This window comes from Mesocricetus auratus, unplaced genomic scaffold, assembly GCF_017639785.1.
Source record: "Mesocricetus auratus isolate SY011 unplaced genomic scaffold, BCM_Maur_2.0 Super-Scaffold_100011, whole genome shotgun sequence".
Lineage (NCBI taxonomy): Eukaryota > Metazoa > Chordata > Mammalia > Rodentia > Cricetidae > Mesocricetus > Mesocricetus auratus.
Window position 1 is genome coordinate 30,815,999 of NW_024429195.1, and position 19,220 is coordinate 30,835,218.

The window sequence follows — 19,220 nt, forward strand, 5'->3', positions numbered from 1 at the left end:
ATAGGGTGCTAGGAATATAATATGAGTCCTCTGCAAGAATAAGTGCGCTCATCTACCAAGCCACCTCTTTAGCCTAGCTTCCTTGTTTTTCTCAGTGTATGCCACAGTAACAAAAAGTGTTACACACACATCATGGAACATGGAAGAAATATCATGAACGTGTGGCTAAGTTTTTGATACAAAACATAGAAATTGAGTCATTCCTTAATTACCAGTCAGTTGCATTACTGACTAGATAGAAGCAGACTTATTGTCTGTTCTCTGGAAATACTTTCACTCATTTTATCCTTACTGAGGATGTATTATCTGACATTGCATTTACAAGACAAATCTCACCAACATCAGAGTTTGAAGCTGGAGTGATTTTCCATCTCCCATGGACCTCTGGTTATTTCTGGAGACATTTTTGGATCATCAGTTTGGTGTCTACTGGTTGGTTCAGAGGACATAGACACGGCTTAGTATCCTGCCACATGCAGCATAAACTACAGAAAGGATGCTCTTGGCCGTTAGAGAAGGGCTGGGGCTGAGAAACAGTGCTGCCCACATCCCTGTGATTTTCCCAGTAATGGTGAAATAGCTTTCTGTATAACTTCTATCCCAAGGAGGGAAAGTGAACATTTCTGTCCAATTAATGTATAAACTCCACAGGTAATTTTTTTTTACAAAGCTGGCATTTGCAGAAACCCTAACCCTATACAAGATACTGGGTAATTCAGAGAGGACAGGAGGATTATGGACTAATGACTGTACTTCACTACTACACTCTCCAGGCTATTACAACACTCCTCTAGATCTTTGTATTTTTTTAGTCTTCCGTGAGCATAACTGGAAGGAGTGAAATAGAAACATGCCTTACTACCTAGGAAAAACAAAGTTCCATAATTATCTTATACTTAGAAACATTTCCTATATATCTAAATGGTAAATCAAAGAGTTCTACATATATTCTATAAAAATAAAACACACTACGCCATAAAACCTAACCCTCACCAAGTGTTATCATTACTCCAAAAAAGAGATGTTTCTTGTTTATTTGGTTTTTACATTGTGTACATAGGATGACTTAGTTTAAACTGTCTGGAAAGATGTCCTTGGAAAGAAACTCTTATGCACTGCTCTCATGCCTGGACAGGCAAGTTTCACAACCTTAGTCCAATATTAGTCAGCTGGTCGCATATAACCTACAAGCAATCCAAAAGAAAGGCAATCATTTGTAAAGGAGGAGTGGACACCTAGAACAGGAACACCTGTCAGAACCCACACTTTTGTCAGTAAGAGACAGGAAGAGTCACTCTGGTGCTCCAGCTAAGGCCAGGGTTAGGCAATGAGGTTAGCAATTATACTGTTTTTCCAGACTTCATTTCTGGAGACCTGAAGAGTTGGTTCTGCTGCCTCCAGCTTCCACTCATGTCTATACTTTAGTTTCAGCTCCCAGTCACTAACTCAAAGAGGTCTTTGTAGCACCTAATACACACTAGGTCTACCCACGCCAGTTATTCTCATTATACTACTGCTTCCCAACCCTTCCTCCATGGTCCTTATCATACCATGCTGTACGATCTTGGACATCGCTTTAGCTCACAACCTCATTACAGCATCTACACCACTATTTTATACACAGTGGCATCCAACAGGGCTTCAAATAAAGCAACAACAAACAGGTACAGGACAGGAGGATACTGTGGTACTGCTACAAAGTGTTGTGGAATATTCCTTTACACTGTGTCAAGATGTGTTATTGTGATTGGTTTAATAAAAGGATAAATGGTCAATAGCAAGTAGGAGTGTGCTGGGAAGAAGAAGGTGGAGTTACCAGCCTGACAGAGGAAGCATGACATGCAGGATATGAGGTAACAAGCCATGAACCATGCAGTAGCACTTAAGTTAATAAGAAACAGGTTAATTTAAGTTATAAGAGCCAGTTTAAAAAAATGAGCCCAAGTGGTCAGCCAAGCTTTAATAATTAATAAGCCTCTGTGTTGTTTTTGCGAGCTGGTGGCCCAAAACACAACAGAGCTTAGTAGTATTCACACCAGAATGACTGAGCTACATAGCCCTTGTGTACACAGAGCACATGTTCATCTCTAGAGACAATGGCTGAGACAAACTAAGGGCGGACGCCTTACCAGTCCTGTATGAGAGTAACTGAATCCAGCTTCTCGGGACACAGACCAATTAGCATGCTCTTCGATCACAGACATGTCTGGAAACTTCACCACACTGCTGAACCAATCAAACTCCAACTCTAAGCATGGAGTTTCCTACAAAAAGGAACAAAGGTTACTGCATATATGTTACGCTTAGCTGTCATAAACAAAACTAATTTCTGATAATAAAAAGCTTACTTTATTTGGATTTGACCCAGTAACACCAATAGGGTTCAGCAGATCTTCTAACCCATGTGGTACAGGCCAGAGATTCAAAGCCATTTTCCCGGATACTAGGGTGTCTGTGTAATCAAACAAGTTTATATTTCCCCAGGCCAATGGACAGTGCTCCTTAATGAAACAAAGAAAATATTCACCATTCTGTGAATAAATCATACATTTCCAAAAACACTTCTTCCCTGGGAAAAGAATTCAACAGTTCTATCTATAATTAAAGGAATACAAAGTCTAGCATAGCCATAGCCATACCAGCTTTTCATAATATCTGGGTTTTCTCTGCCTTCTCTATTTTAAGGGGGGCATGTGAACTAGCACAGGAATGAGAACTCTGGCAGGCACCCTGCTTAACAAATTGCACTGATATGATCAGCACGTACTCATTCATCAGCAATGCATTACTCAAGCTCTCCCAATACATTCTTAAATGACACACTAACTAATACCTTAGGAGGCTTTAATCAATTAATATTTTACTCAAATAAATAAAAAGTAGCATGGTGGCACACACCTACCATCTGCATTTGAGAGGCTGAGAAGGACAATTCTATGTTCAACAGAACCCTGGGTTACATATATGGCAGGACTAATCTAAACCGAGAAAATAAAAACCTGCCTGTTTTGTAAGAAAGCTTGAATCAGAGGTATCAGGGGATTCTGAGGTAGTCACATCTAGAGAAATTGTTATCTGAGATACTTTACCTCCTTAGCACCCTTTCGGCCTTTAACAGAGCAAATGGAAAGGCAAAGACGAGCAGCGCGAGGAAGATCAGGAATGTATATGTCATAATTCAGCCATTCATTCCACCTACAGAAAATCGACAAAACAAAGGTATATTCAGCACATGGCTCCACAATGCATCAACACTGTAGACAAGGAAAATATCAAATGAAGCCACAGTACAGAACTGTATTAAAATGGCCAAAGGAGTTGGGTATGGTAGCTCATGCCTTTATCCCAGCATGCAGAAGGCAAAGGCAGGCTGTGAGTTCGAAGTCAGCTAGACTTACACAATGAGACCCTATCTGAAAAGGCTGGGGTGTATTGGGAGTGGTGTCTGAGTCAGTATTACTGGCCATACAGAGTATGGAAAAAAATTCAAACCTCAGGATGGATTCTAAAAGACAAAGGACGGGTGGTAAGGAATGCACTAACAGGAAACCTATGCAATAGCACTAAATCCATCATTTGTTACAATCAAATTGGAAAGCCCTGGAAAATGAACAAATGTACACCAACTTCACTGTGAACAAAACACATCAATGTGTTATCCATAGACTGCTAACTGAACTATTCATAATATCCTCCAACAGCAAACAATCCATACCCAATAGTGAAATAAACTCGCATAAGCCAGGAAACAGACTGGGAATGGGCATGAGGGACCATTTTTTCTATTTTGACTGTAGTGTCTGGATGCATGCGTGTGTGTGTGCAACAACTTTGCAGGAGCCAGTTCTTGCCTTCTACTTTGGGGCAGTTATTACCTCCTGTCTCTGCCACTGTGATGCGCATCACAGGCTCTTGACGGGCCTGCAATCTCCTGTCTCTCCCTTCATCTTTCCATGAAAGTGCTGGGATTCCAGATGTGAACTGCCACAAGCAGCTCTTTTCTATTAGTCCGGGTGGGGTCTCATGTATTCTAGGTTGGCTTGGGGCTGGCTGTGTTCAATGATTACTTTAAACATTTGATCCCGTTTCTATATCCTAAGTGCTGGGATTATAGGCTTGTACTACTCCTAGCTTAATGCACTGCTAGGGATTGAACCCAGGGTTTCTCATGCATCCTATGTACACATCCTACCAACTAAGCTGTATCCCTAGCCCCTGCATCCAGATTTTTATGAGTTCCCGGATTGAAAATTAGTTCAGTTATCAGGGTTTCAGTCAGTGCTTTTACTCACTGAACCATCTTCCCAGCCCAAGAGCAGCTTTCTGTGGGCTGGCACATGTTCTGGTTTTGTGATCAAATAGATGAGTTATATACTTAGGATCTGATACTTTGTGTGTGGTGCATATATGTGTGCACATGCACACTCACTATGCCCATGTGCTTATGTATCATGTCATGTGACAGCCAAATGCTGAGGTTGGCTGTCTTCACTCATCATTCACACTGTGTTTTGAGACAGGGTTTCTCACGGACCCTGGAACTCCCCGTTTTAGCTTTATAGCTGGGCCAATGAGTCCCCAAGATCTACCTGTCTCTGTCTGTCCCAGTGCTGGGATTACAGACATGGGCTATCTCCCTCAGGCCTTTATGCAGGTACTGCAGGTGTGAATTCAGGACACCACACTTATATAGAAAGCACTTTACCCACTGAACCATCTCCCTGGCCCGCATGATCTGTATAGTGATATGCATGTATGTGTTATGCAAACAAAATAAAATTTGATGTATTAAAAATCTAACCAAACAAAAAAGGGAAATTAGTTAATTCCCATTAGCTAATGATTATAGTTACATTTATTTTTATATGTAATCAGTTTCATTCAAAGTAACTCCCTAATCTAAATAAGTCAGCATATAAATAAAATGAAAGACATATACAGGGCTGGGAAATGTTTCTGTCAGTAAAATGCTTCCCAGCAAGCACAGGGAATTGAGTTTAACTCCTAAAACTGGTGTGATAAAAGCCGGGTGTGGTGGTGTACACTTATGATCTCAGCACCAGGGAGGCAAGGACAGGTAGATTCCTGGGTCCTGCTGGTCAGCCCACCTAACTTACTGAGAAGTTATAGGCCAATGAATGTCTCAAGGGAAAGGTGGAGGGTCTCTGGAGAATGAAATCCAGGGTTATAATCTTTGGCCTCCATTTGCCAGAGTGTGTGTTCGCTCCCCTCCCCGACAGAAAGTATTTTACATTTTATCTATTTATTTATTTTCGGGGCCATACTTGACTTAATTAGTTTGACATTTCCCAAACTGCACATAAATGAAGTGCCCTCCACACTGTCTCAGAGAGCTCTGTTCCCTAGGTCTAGTGGAGCTAGCACACTTCTCTAACATCCACTGCAACACATACCAAGTTATTTATTTTTTAAAGACTTATTTGTTTATGTATGTCTATATGCTTACATTAGCGTATGCATGTATGAAAGCATGTGAGGACCAAAAGTGAGTATTGTTCTCCATCAATCTCTGTCCACTCCTTTGAAACAGGGTCTCTTCCTGAACATAGAACTCTTGTTTACTCAGAAGCCTAGTGATCCTGTGTCTCCACCTCTCTGGGAAATGGAATTACAGACATGTGTTGGAAGCCCACCTTGCTACACAAGTGCTGAGATCTTAATAGATCTTAGCTCTTGTCCTCCTGATTGTACAACAAGACTTCATAACCAGGGCTGGAGGGATGGCTCAGCAGTAGATCACTTGCCGCTCTTGCAGAGGACCCAGGTTTAATTTCCAGCTTACAATTGAAACTGCAGTTCCTGGGATCAGGTGCACTCTCTGGTCTCCACAGACACTAGCCACACACACACACACACACACACACACGCACGCACGCACGCACACACGCACGCACTTTTTTAGAGCGCTTAATCACTGAGATGTCTATGTAACCTCCTCCAAGATATTTTTAAGAAATAGTTTTATAAATGTAGTTCAGTGTGTGCATGTACATGTGTGTGTACAAGCCTGTCTGTCTGGGGGTATATACATGTGAGTGCAGGTGCCAAAAAAGGCCAGTAGAGGGTGCTGAATTCTCTAAAGCTGGAGTTGTGAGCTGCCCAACGTGAATGCTGAAAATGAAAATGGAATGTGTATTCTTAGTACAGCAGTACTGCTGAGCCATCTCTCCAGTCCCTAACCAGAAATTAGTGAGGCAAAGATGAACATGAGAACTGTGTAACTTTGTTTGTTTAACAAACATTTTTTTTTTTTTTTGTCAATGTGGCTGCTCATATAGCCCAGGCTGGCTCTGAGCTACTATGTTGAACTCCTTATCATCTTTCTTCTAGCTTGGGAAAGATGCAAAAACCTGCATGCACTATCACAGTTGGCTTCAACAGTTACTTTAATTTTCTAAATATTAACATTGTGGTCAACTACTATGAAGTCTTTCTTCTTATTTTTCTAAAGTCTTACTCTTGGTTTTCAAACAACCAGGACAGATTTTCTGTAGCCTCACCTGGAGGCTCCTGGAATTCTTTGATTTGGTAAGTTCGTAGATTTCCTTCAATTTGTAAAAAGATTGTGCACAGTGTCCTCAAAAATACTGTTGTTGTTGTTGTTTCTTTAACCTCCTACAATCAGCCCACTCATTACTTTGGCAAACAAGAAGTATGAGTGGGAAGTTTGTTAAAACTGTTTTTTTTAAATGACTCTTGTCATGTATGCTATCTAACCTCAGTAATGCCCTGACCAACCTACTGTGGCTCAAGCAGGGTGGTAACTGCCTCCCCTCACCCTGACAGACAAGTGACCATCTCCTTGAATTTGTCCCAGGCTCTAGGGGAGTCAGCAACACTGGAGATGTAATAACAAGACAGGCATTTACCCCAGTTGTCAGAACTCAGGCTCCCTTCCTTGTGAGCTTCCTCCTGAGGTCTCACATGAGAGCACTATGCATTCTATAAAGTCTGTCTTCAATTGTTAGTGTCAGCCAATTCTCCTAGAACTCTACTGTTATGAAATCAAGGGGATGACTCTGACCCTCAAATATTTCTCACAAGAAAGACAAAGAAACAGGAGGTCTGCAGGCTCTGGACTACCTTCCATTCCTCAGCATATTTAAGCAAGAATGAGTCCAAGTTGCCCAGCAACCCGCTTTCCCACAGTAAACTGTCTTGTATCAAAGACCCTGTAACTGTGTGTTATAAGGAGGAGACTGTCTTAGAGGTCAGGTCTTGGCTCATTTAACAAGAACAAGACTTTGACTATGTTCCCTTCACTCCTTGCAACAATGGTAAGAGTGAAGCAGAAAAACCTTTAAGATAAAATTTGAAAGGGTCAGTCACAGAAAGTCCTTATGTTCTTTATGCAAATAATGGAAATGCAGATCACTTCCATAAAACTACTGACCAAACACGAATACATGTCCAAACATGCTCTTACCTAGGATTGGAACAAGGTACTCTTTGAGTGTTCACATTGTCACATAAGGGTTCTCCTCCATGGTAGATACCTGTTCGAACATAGATCTGAAAGAAAGGAAAATGAACACAATGTATACAGTGTACACACACAACTCACACATATAGGCATATGAGCAGTCAACACAACCAAGCACTACAAAATAATTTAACTGATATAAATGAGAGAATCATAAGATGTTTTGTTCAGATGGTTTCTTTGTATAAATTTACAATTAGCTGTTGCCTTTACCCACTACTAACAGGCCTCTGACCACTAGGAAACTAGAACAGCCACAAGCCTGTGGCATGTATAACACAAAGGTCTTCACTGTTCCAAGATTGGCCAGTGTCAGGCATGACTTCAGAACCCTGCAACCAGAGAACAGTTCCCAAAGACAGTCACAGCTCTTTTAGGAGATGTCAAGACTTTCACACAATGGGATTAAATAAAGACTATAAAAAGGCCCATTTTAGCTAGGCGGTGGTAGTGTAAGCCTTTAATCCCAGCACTCGGGAGGCAGAGGCAAGTGGATCTCTGTGAGTTTGAGACCAACTAGTTCCAGGATAACCTCCAAAGCCACAGAGAAACCCTGTCTCGAAACCCCCCCCCCCAAAAGCACACTTTAGGTCAGATCACTGTATTTAACTAAAGACTGTAAAACTTTAAAAAACTACAGTTATGACAGAACCATAGCGGTGTGAAAGCTGAGGCAGGTGTAACTCAAACAGAATTCATGACTCATTGACTCATTTATACTTTCTGAGATTTGTGTTTTTAGTCATCTGAAAAACTACCACAGGTCAATAGATTATATTGTCCTCAAATTAGGTTAATAAAAAAAATGACTTACATAGAATAAACACCAGCATTTGATCTTACCTTATCAATGTCTCGAATATTTACATTTACATAAGTTGCACAAAGAATTTTGATTCTAAGTGCACTATTTATAACCCAGAGGGATTTCGTAGATGTCTCTCCATTCATATAGGGCGTGGCTGTGGAGATGCGCCTGGAATATGACGGCATTGTGAAGCTATCCATTGGCAGCTGAGAGTAAAGGCTTTCCTTGGCCATCAGCATCAAGTTGGGCATCCTACCCAGCATTATACAGCTTCTTATGTACTGTAAGAGATCACAGAGTGAGAGAAGAAGCCATTTTCCCTAAAGTTCTCCATTCCAAATATAACATGCAGGAATGCTATGAGCATTTACATATTCATTTAAAAAGGTGATTTTTAAAATTAAACATAGACCACACTTGGTAGCAGCTGTTTATTTATTAAAGTGGAGTTAGTTTCATCAACGACTTCTGAATATATTTATAAAGTAAACAGGGTCAACTTTTGACACTATCCTTTTATCCTAACTGTAAAGCACTAAAAACAAGGATCAGAAATGACCGCTGTAAGGGAAAAGCAGCTTCCTCTGGTAAGGCTGAAAGTCTACATCAGACATCACAATGAAGCCTTTTCACAGGGCCAAACCCTGTCCACTCCCTCCATGCAATTCCTGAGAAAGTTATTTTATTGAAACAATAAAGTCCCATAAATAAGCTGGTATGGTCACCTACACTGGTAATCCTAGCATGTGGGGAGTGGATAGAGGAAGATGAGGGTTTCAGGTCATTTTCAGTTACATGGCCAGTTTGAAGCCAACGGGCTATATAAGACCCTGTCTCGAACAAACAAAATTCCAAACAATAAAATAATAAATAAGTAAACGATACTCAGAGTTACAGAGATATTAAAAAATGTTAAAATGGACTGGCCTGAGTTTTGAAATAGCAGGAAGCATGTACAGAGTTCAAGGTCAGGTAGCCTTCTCAATCACTTTCCACTTGATTTTTTTTCTTTTTTTGAGAGGGTGTCTCCTGAACATGGGGCTCACTAATGACCAGGCTGGCTGGCCAGAGGACTTCAGAAAATCCTCTTGTCTCTGCCTCCCTAGCGCTGATGAGATACCAGGTACAGGTTGCCAAGCCTAGCGCTTACGCAGGTGTTAGGGATCTAAACACCGGTCATCCTCAGACTTGTACATTATACCAACTGATCCATCTCCCCATGTCCAAGATAAAGATTTTAAAACTACACATACTTATTTATGCTCATGTGTAACAGAGGATGCATGAAGTTCAAATGAAAGTTGGTTCTCTCCTATCTTGCTGGCCCCTAGAATACATATCTTTGGTCCATGCTACTTTATATACATCTTAATTCCCTACTTTCTCACATCTCAACAACTGAAGGCCAGTGTCTGTATTATAAAACAGTGACTGCTCCGCACATGCTACTATTGCTTCTCAGAGGGATTTATTCGGTTGAACAGAGAAAGAGGAAGGTCAGTAGTGATTTTAATAAACCAAGATTCTACTTTAACACTGTCCCTGTATCATTACTGGGGAGCAGGGAAGTCATGAAACACTTCTTAATTTGTGAGAGTCTTAAGACTCTCAAATAATTACATGATTTAAACATAAACTTAAATACAAGGGGGCTGGTTGAAAACAAGTGGATCAGAGGGAGCAGGTCCCAATAAGGGCAAATACGATCAAAACACATAGTATACATATATGTTATAAATGACCACTGGAGGATATAGTTCAGTGGTAGAAGACTTGACTGGCATTCATGAGGTCCTAGGTTCCATCTCTAGGAGTGGCAGAAACAAAACAAAACAAAAAAACAACATTTAACAAAGGAAAATGTCATTTTAGTGAAACTCACTATTAGTATTAAGCAAAATTAAAATAAGGAATAAATAAGCTTACAAACTCTGTTTGATAATATTAACTACTACTAATGATTAAAAGTATTGCTAAGAACACATGCAGACCTGGTGTGGGCACACATGACTCACCTTGTACTGACTCAGAGGGTATTTCTCTAGGAAGTACTCATCACAGCCACACACTTTGAGAATATACTTGCCCTGGTACTCTAAAACACAGAGTTTCAGCTGCTCAGATGAGAGCAGCATGCTCCGAGTCTTCTTCCTGATAGCTTCAGCAATGACCTGCTCTGGCACACAGTCATGGTTGATCTTCAGGGTATACTTCTGTTTGTCATTGTTTGGAGAGACAATTACCCAAATCACCACTATGATTTGTCCTGTAACAAGAAAACACTGTTGGATGTATCATTGTTGTCGATTTCATTTCTCTGAAGACAAGTTTCAAGAAGTTTTCACTCTCTGTTCTTATAACTACAACCAGATACGATGTCTAGCTAACTTGACTAGAGGTGAAGATCTGGAGGAAACAGGCAGTGCAATGTTCACATCTGGCAGACTTTCACACAACATCCTAAACTCCTTCCTGACTCGGCTAGTGGATTACCAGAACCCAAGGCTGAGCTCATCTTCACTTCAAACTACAAGATGCACATCACAGAGTGACTCGAGAGGCTTCAAAAGTTTAACCGCTCATAAACTACTCAAGGAAAGAGGGCAGTCGCCAGGATGGAGGCGAAGATGGAAGAAGAGTCAGAGAATACACAGGAAAGAGCGAAGGAATTTTCAGTCTTTCTCTTACTAAGACCAACCAAGCCCTGGACATTGAGAATCTGCCAGATGTGAACATTGTCAGTTTCCAACAGATCTTCACCTCTAGTCAGTCAGGTTAACTAGACATTGTATCTTCACCTCTAGAGTTAACTAGACATTATGTCTTCACCTCTAGTCAGTCAGGTTAACTAACATCGTGTCTTCACCTCTAGTCAAGTCAGGAATACTAGACATTCTATCTTCACCTCTAGTCAGTCAGGTTAACTAGACATTGTTTCTGGTTATGTAGAGGAACAGAGCACAAACTTCTTGAAACTTGTCTTTAGGAAACTAAAAGACACAGTGATGCATAACAGTGTCTTCCTGTCACAGGACAGATCATTTAAAAAGTCTATGTCTGTGCTTGTTTTATGAACTCTTTTTTTTCTTTTTTTAATGGTTCTGGGGATCAAACCCATGGCCTTGTACTTGTAAGGCAAATGGTCTATACAACAACTCCTTCTGTTTTTATTTGTTTAAAAAAAAAAAGAGATAATCAGCTCTGTTCATATTCTATGCACCAGTGAATTTTAAACTCAGTTCTTTGGTTTTAGTGAGACACATTTGACAAGGGATGAGTCAGTGAGTGCAAGCTTCCGGTCCACAAGGTGTCACTTAGCACTGACTCTCACAGAGCAGCAATCCTTGCCTTCAAGCTCGTAAACCAGCCAGCAAAAAGCAACTGTGCAGAAGAAATCAGCGCAGTGACAAAGGACTTCACTGAGTGACTGTCTCCTTACCTTTATCTAACTTGTTGTAGATGTGCTTTGGCAATTCTGGGGAAGACTCTACATTGGGAGGGTAGACATACATTGCTCTGCTGTGAGGGGAGTTGAGATCCCGCAGATCCACAGCTTCTTTGCAAACATTCAGAATGTTCCTTCGGAAGTCCTGGACTTCTGGATCTTTAACCATATCAAATTCACACACTGGCATGCCAATAACAAAACCTAAAAAATAAGGTATTTATAAAAAAATGCAGGGCAGATATGGCTCTTACAGAGAACTGAACACATTTGGAAAAGCATAAGAGTCATGAATTTATTTTTAAGAGTTTATGAGGACTCAAGAATTTTAAATATATATTTTTTCCATACATATATTAATATTATAATAGAATCATTATCAACTTTTTTACAGAGTAATAAAACTTGGCTATAGCCAATCTGTATTCTTCCTAACTGAATTTCTTAAGGAAAATCATACAGAGTATCAAAGTGTTATAATATTCTATAGCTCAGTGGTTAAAAAAAACTACTTTAGATTTTTTTAAAAAGAAATATCCTTAAAGATTACAAAGGTATTGATTCAAAGCATATTAACAATGAAACAAAGAGTAGATGTCAGTTATTTGCAGTTTAACAATGACAATATTAATTAGCTAAAAATTATATCATACCAATTTCTCGATTGAGGATCTTTTCTTCGCGGTTGCCTACTGGTTCAATTACTTTTAAAAAGGGTTGAAAAAGTCGTAGGTCACAAAGCCGTCTTGTTTCATCAAAAAATTCTTCCCTTTCTGCTTCTTGGGTAACACTTACGAAAATGTAAGAAGATTCATCTTGTAGAAGTTGATGCAGAGGGTATTTTCTGGCTTCTTTAAACAGTTCGTGTTTTATGGTGATTAGTGTAGCCTCACGGAGGCATTCTAAAGTCACTATCATTCCATTTGGGAGTAAACATTCCACTAGGATTCGTGGGGGCATCAAGTGGATGCCCCACAGTTCACCTGATGATGGTCGTGGAGGCATTGTTCTGATCCTCTGCAAACTTTACATAGAAAATTGCTTTATGGAATCAGAAATATGGCTGTCCCCAAAGAGTGCCCTGAACAAGAGAAGAAAACCACCTGTTAGAGAGAACCAACTCCTGAGCATACACCGATGATGACTGCACTATGAAATGTAACTGCTCCCTTCCTGTTGTCTGAATGATCAGAGCAATATAACGTGTGTGTTTCAATCTAGACTGTTGTTCTAAACTATGCTATAAAGAACTTATTATAGCAGACACTAGGACAACTTGCATTTAATTAGATTTAATGAAAATCTAAAAATATAGATTTTCTAAGCCAGGTCTCATAAAAACAGAGGCAATAGAAAGAATGAAAAACAAGCTGTAACTCAACCAAAAAGTCCCATCTCATCAGGCTTGGAGGTGCAGGCCTGCAATCTCAGCTACTCTAGCTGAGGCAGGAGGACTGCGGTTCAAGGCTTATCTGGAAAGTTTAGCAGGACTGTCTCAAGAATAAATCAACACCAAAAGATTAGGAATATGATGAAGTAGTAGAGCCCTTGCCTGGCATACACAGAGACTGGATTCTGTCACATTTATCATTCTCCTTCATTTTATGATGCAACAGATTTGTGATAGAATTTTAGGTAACAGGTCATCACTTATTTTAAATATAAGTACATCCTAGAAAAATCCAAATACTCTTCCTTCTTTACTCTTACCCCAGGACATTTAGTAATGTGAAATTAAATGGTTCAGCAATTAAGGTTACATGCTCTTCTTGCAGAGGACCCTACTCAGGTTCAGTTCCCAACCCACAGAGGTTCATAACTATCTATAATTCCAGTTCCAGGCAATCTGACTCCCTCCTCTGGTCTCCAAGGGTACATGCTATACACGCGGTGCACAGACATACACCAAGGTACAGGTGAAATGAAAAAGAAAAGTAGAACTGTATAAATGAGTGGGGAAAGCCACAGACATCCTGCTGATGTGATCACTCTATCATGTGGCACATGGTAGCAGCCCAAGGTGGCTATAATAGACACTGCTTTTTCACCAAGGGTGTTGGTCCTGTCCCAGGTCCATGTTGGGTACTTGGTAGGTGTCTTAGTTAGAATTTCAGTTTCTGTGAAGAGACACCATGACCACAGCAACTCTTATAAAGGAAAACATTTAATTGGGGTTGGCTTACAATTCGGATGGAGCTTTAGTCCATTATCCTTATGGCAAGAAGCATGGGCTTATGCAGGCAGACCTGGTGCTGGACAAGGAGCTCAGAGTTCTACATCCAGATTGGCAGGCAACAGAGAGAGTGAGTGACACTGGGCCTGGCTTAACATCTGAAACCTTGAAGACCATCCCCAGTGACACACTTCCTCTAATAAGTCCACACCTACTTCAACAATGCCACACCTCCTAACAGTGCCACTCTCCATGAGCCTATGGAGGGGGGTCATTTTCATTCCAACTACCACAGTAGGTAAGGAAGAATAAGACAAAGATGAGCTCTAGAGTATGAAGATCATGTGGTTTGTGTGACGATAATTATATTTAGAATTCTTTTTCCAGAGAAGAAAAGCTATGGTAGACAGTTTCTATAAACACAGTATGCCCAGCTGACTCAGTAGAGATAGGGAACACAGCCTACCGAATACAGCCTACAGAAACAGGAGGGAAAGGGCACAACACAATCTAGAAACCTGTCACCCCTGACTCCTCAGGTTCAGACGCACCAACATCTAACCCATCCTAAGCTCCTTTACTTAGTCTCCCTCCCGGCCTCCATTCCCACCCACAGTACCCTGGGTACAGACTTCTGCGAAGACTAAAAGGGTTTCCTTCCAATTCTGCTTGTATCCTCTAATTATTGTATCTCTCAAGCTTTTATTTAAATGTGTGCAGGTGCACAAGCACCTGTGTGTGGGGAGAAGAGGTTAGAATTGCTGCTGTCCTTAATTGTTCTCCACTTTATTTTATAAGAAGGTTTCACACTGACCTAGAGCTCACCAAGTAGGCTAGGCTGGCCGGCCAGCAAAGCCCAGGGATTCGCCTGTCATCTCCTCCTCTCCAGAATATAGCAGCATGCGTGTTGTTTATTGTGGGTGTAGTGCTCAAACCCTGGTCCACATTTTGCGGGGCAAGCACACTTACCATTTATTTATCCAGTTCCCTGTATTTCTTGTGCTTAAAAAAATAAAAAAATAAAAATCAAGGTCTAGTATGAAGACAAGATGGATCAAAACCATGTGCACAATTACTGAAGTGACTTAAATGGAGGTTCTAAGTATATATTTAACTCCTCCCCCAAAAGAATATGCCAAATGAGTGAGTACTGGCTTTCTGCAAGCATAAAAAAGCTCAAATACAAACAAAACAAAACAAAACCACAAGCCACACTAAAACAGCAACTGTTTATGGTTCTTTGCTGAATGGTGCTATGAAGTCTATATCACAGAACCACCAGAATACCTATTTTATCCAATAACCTAGAATTTCATGTTCTCTATGACTAAAAGAGAAAACTAACAGGACAGACAGATTATTCCTTTTATGGCTTACTATTCAATAGTATGGCTACGGGTCATAAGCTTTTCACATTTTAACTCTCTGTTCATGGACAAGGAAAGCAATCATAGCCATAAACCCCTTCAGGATTCTAGAAAGTAGGGGCTGGCTAGCATTACAGAAATAACCACTGGGCTGGAGGGATAGCTCAGCCGTTAAAGGTTAGGCTCACAACCAGAAATAACCGCACAGCAGCCAGGCATACACCTTTCTATTGGTTTGATGTTTTCTGCCTTCTTGTGGCAAACTCATTCTGAACAAGACTGCTAAACCACAGGTCACATATGGAAGTGCAGAGAAGGCAAAGGGACCTTGCAACAAACATTTTCCTGCTCTCCTGGCAATAATCCTTTGAGGTGTAGGTACTACCACTCTACTTACAAGTACAAAGACAGAGATATGACCATTATGAAACAGACTTTCATTTAAGGAGGCTGCTAGAAAGGAAATCCACTGTCCTACACAAGCAAGCATTCTACCCTTTGCTTTTTGACACAAAGTTTTCATTACATACCCCAGGTTGGCCATTAACTTGCTATGCAGACTGAATTGACCCTAAATTTACAGTCCTCTTGCCTCAGTCTCCTAAGTATTTGAATTATGGGTATGGGCTACTACAGACAGTGATATGTCACTGAAAAATCTATAGGTTCAGAATGTTAGGACTATATATTCATTTTTATATTATGAAGAGGTGCTGCTTTTTTTCCCCCCTTAAGGCAAGCTCTCATTAGCCTAGGCTGGCCTTGAACTAACTACCCCTCCTACCTCTAAGTCTCATGTGTCTGTCGTAGGCTTATGCTATTATTCTCATCTGAAAAACAAAGACAAAGACAAAAAATGCACAAGAAAATTGGCTTTCTTTAGCCTAGTTTTATAAAAATCAACTGTTCAATGAAGGTAGTCCTATTTTCTTGGAAGCATGTATATGTGTTTCACTCCCTCTTTGTTGACAAGTGACATTCCTCACTATCAAGTTGAATCACTGTGCCACACTGCAGCACACAGCAGGCAAAGCTCCTGATGCTCCTAAGGACTGGAGGAAGACTTTCCAGCACACGGTGGTCACTTCTTGGCCAACGCCATCTGCCTGGTCACCGCATCATCTTCTACACTACCACTCATGATACCATTTACAACAGTAAAATCATTCCCCACGTGGAGACTGGGAGTCTATATAACAGGTGACCAAAGCACAGACTGTCTGACTTTGGAAATGTATGTTTAAAACATGTTGTTTTAAAATCAATTGCTATCTACATCAGAAAACCATGAACAGTAAGTAAATTATCTGGAAACATCTATCTATGCTGACTGAATCATCAGCCTAAGCATCCAACAGCCATGACTGCTGAAGCAAGCATTTTGTATTTTCTGGACCTCCTTTCACACATACAGAAACTGCTGAAGGTTTTTGAATAACCAGTATGCATTTCTGATTCTTACTTCTGATTCTTATGTATTGACACAGACAAACTTGTACCTTTATTTTTATTTTATTTTATTTTTTGGTGCTTTGAGACAGGCTATCCTGGAAATCACTCTGTAGACCAGGCTGGTCTCAAACTCAGAGATCCACCTGCCTCTGCCTCCCAAGTGCTGGAATTAAAGGTGTGCGCCACCACAGCCCAGTCTATATTTTTGTTCTTAAATCAAGGGGGAAACAGTGTTTAGTTGTATGTATTGATTACATCTCTTTATCTGGTGACTACTAGAAACTAGAAATATACTTTCCATTTTTAAATTACCAAATGAACCTTTACTCCGATTTAGGACAGAACTAAAGACTCCCTTGGAGGCTTGCTATAGAAACAGTATACAATTCAAACACGGCTTCATAATCGACAGGTTGACTACCCTATTTGAAGCTGACTGTAAATGCTTTGAGTTAATCATCCCTTTTCTTACTGTTACCATGGTCTTTTACAGGCATTTACACTGTAGCTTTATACACTATAATTAAATAATTTCTTACTGATTATGATTTTTTGGTGATAAGAATGTAGAAAACAGAAAAAAATAATAAAAAGATAAAAAACTAAAGTGTAGAAATTATCCGAAGAAAAGACAGAAGTAGGGATGGTCAGGAAGCGGTTGAAGACACCCAAGGAATAGAGTGCTCTAAGAGGCCAGCTGCATGGGGATGAGAAGGATAATTATAAACACATATCACGGACTGGTGATTCTTGGGAAGCAAGTGTCCTTCAGCACCATGTTCTGAGCCCCAGGACAGGCCTCTAAGATTTCCTTTCTGTAAGAGTCACTGAGCCAGAGCTGGAGCAAGTCCAGAGAGACAGCTGTGACACACACTAGCTCTGGAAGGATGCTCTATCCACTTCCTTCAGAGTGCTGTCCTTCACTGCCCTTTACAAGCAGCCTGTCAACGAGACAGAGAGCTGCAGAGATCAAGTTCTCACGACAGCATGTAGGAAACTACAAACTCCTTAGGAAGGGCTGCAATTTGTTTTCATATTAAATTCCCATTCACAGAACTACACAAGGCATTATGAAAATATATTTCTCAGCGTACTACAGGAGTAAGACAACTGTTTCCTGACATGAAGTCAATGGGTAGCTTAGGGAGTGTCTGTGTGTTGATAAAATTTTTTAAATAAGACAATTCAGATCTAGGTGAGTAGTGTGCGTAAAGTATAGATTTTATAGGGTCTCATGCTGATTTTCAACTCACTCTGTAGCAAAAGATGACCTTGAACTGCTGGTCCTCCTACCCATCCGAAGGGCTGTGATTACAGGGCAGCAGCACACCAGCTAAAATAAAGACTTTACGACTGTGACCTGAGCAGGCAGGTTAGAAGATTCTAACGGGAGAGCAAAAGCAATCACACCTCACAGCTGCTAATGAAATATCAATTAAGTAATACTGGTTTTAAGCTGTTAGGCAAATCATGAACTTAAAAACACGACATAAACCATATCTTGAAACGTGGGGTAAAAAAATTAAAAATTTACAGGTCAAACATGTGGCTCAGTGATAAGAGCATTTGACCAAATGCAAGGACAGAAACAACAGCAAAATGAAATTTTAAGTTACACTGATAAACATTTTGTACAGTTTAAGCTCAAAAGGATACTAGACATTAATCCAGTTGGGAACATAACTGTTGGGGGTGGTATTTACCTAGCAGACTAAGGGCCTAGATTCAATCTTAGTGCCAAAAATAGGAACAGGGAAGGAAGAACAGTCCAGGAGAGGATTTGAGAAGTGCAATTATGAGCAAAGTGTGGGAAAGATAAGAGGACTTGATACCACTGCATAACTTAATAGTATACAATGTTTCATGGTGACATCACTGGGTTTCCTAGGACACTGTTGTGGTCTGAGCATAAAGCGGTTCCCACAGACTCATGCATCTTTACACTTTGCCCACAGCACGCTGAAGGAAGTGGGTCAGTGACACAGGCATGGAGGCTTTATAGTCTTGCCCACTTCCTGTTTGTTCTGTTTCCTGAGTGGTGATGCTGTGTGACCAGTGAGCCTCTGCCTCCTGTCTATCACCAGGCCTCCCTTCCCTATATGCTATGTCTTCCCACAATAATGGCACTACCAGCCAAAAATAAATAACTAAACCTTTCTCCCTTAATCAGCTATTGTCAGGGTATTAGACAAAGCAACAGGAAAAGAAATCAAGATAGACAATAGAGAGAGAGAGCATTCTAATTTCACATAGTACAACCAACAATAGTCAGAAATGTAAGTCAGGCAATCCCAGTAATCCCACTTACAGTTTCAGTCCAGGATGACAGATTTGGTAAATTATGATTTTAAAACATAAGAATAATCAATATTCCGATGGAAAATGGTATTACTATTTTGTTCTTGGTTATTGCACCAATTCTTAGAGTCCTTCTGACTAACAGCTCGGTCTATGAACAACAGCAGGCACTA

At 40.4% G+C, this 19,220-nt stretch overlaps 1 protein-coding gene across 1 annotated transcript in view; it reads right to left on the bottom strand.

The window, feature by feature from the left end:
- Pik3ca (phosphatidylinositol-4,5-bisphosphate 3-kinase catalytic subunit alpha) overlaps nucleotides 1-19,220 on the bottom strand; it is a 70,081-nt gene that overhangs the window by 20,068 nt on the left and 30,793 nt on the right. The window contains exons 2-9 of the mRNA XM_005069732.4: nucleotides 12,411-12,838; nucleotides 11,752-11,961; nucleotides 10,328-10,578; nucleotides 8,348-8,593; nucleotides 7,448-7,533; nucleotides 3,090-3,195; nucleotides 2,349-2,501; nucleotides 2,130-2,264 (exon numbers count right to left, since the gene is read on the bottom strand). Of these exons, the coding sequence (XP_005069789.1) occupies nucleotides 2,130-2,264; nucleotides 2,349-2,501; nucleotides 3,090-3,195; nucleotides 7,448-7,533; nucleotides 8,348-8,593; nucleotides 10,328-10,578; nucleotides 11,752-11,961; nucleotides 12,411-12,762 (1,539 nt within the window). The 5' untranslated portion in view covers nucleotides 12,763-12,838. The remainder of the gene's footprint in view (nucleotides 1-2,129; nucleotides 2,265-2,348; nucleotides 2,502-3,089; nucleotides 3,196-7,447; nucleotides 7,534-8,347; nucleotides 8,594-10,327; nucleotides 10,579-11,751; nucleotides 11,962-12,410; nucleotides 12,839-19,220) is intronic.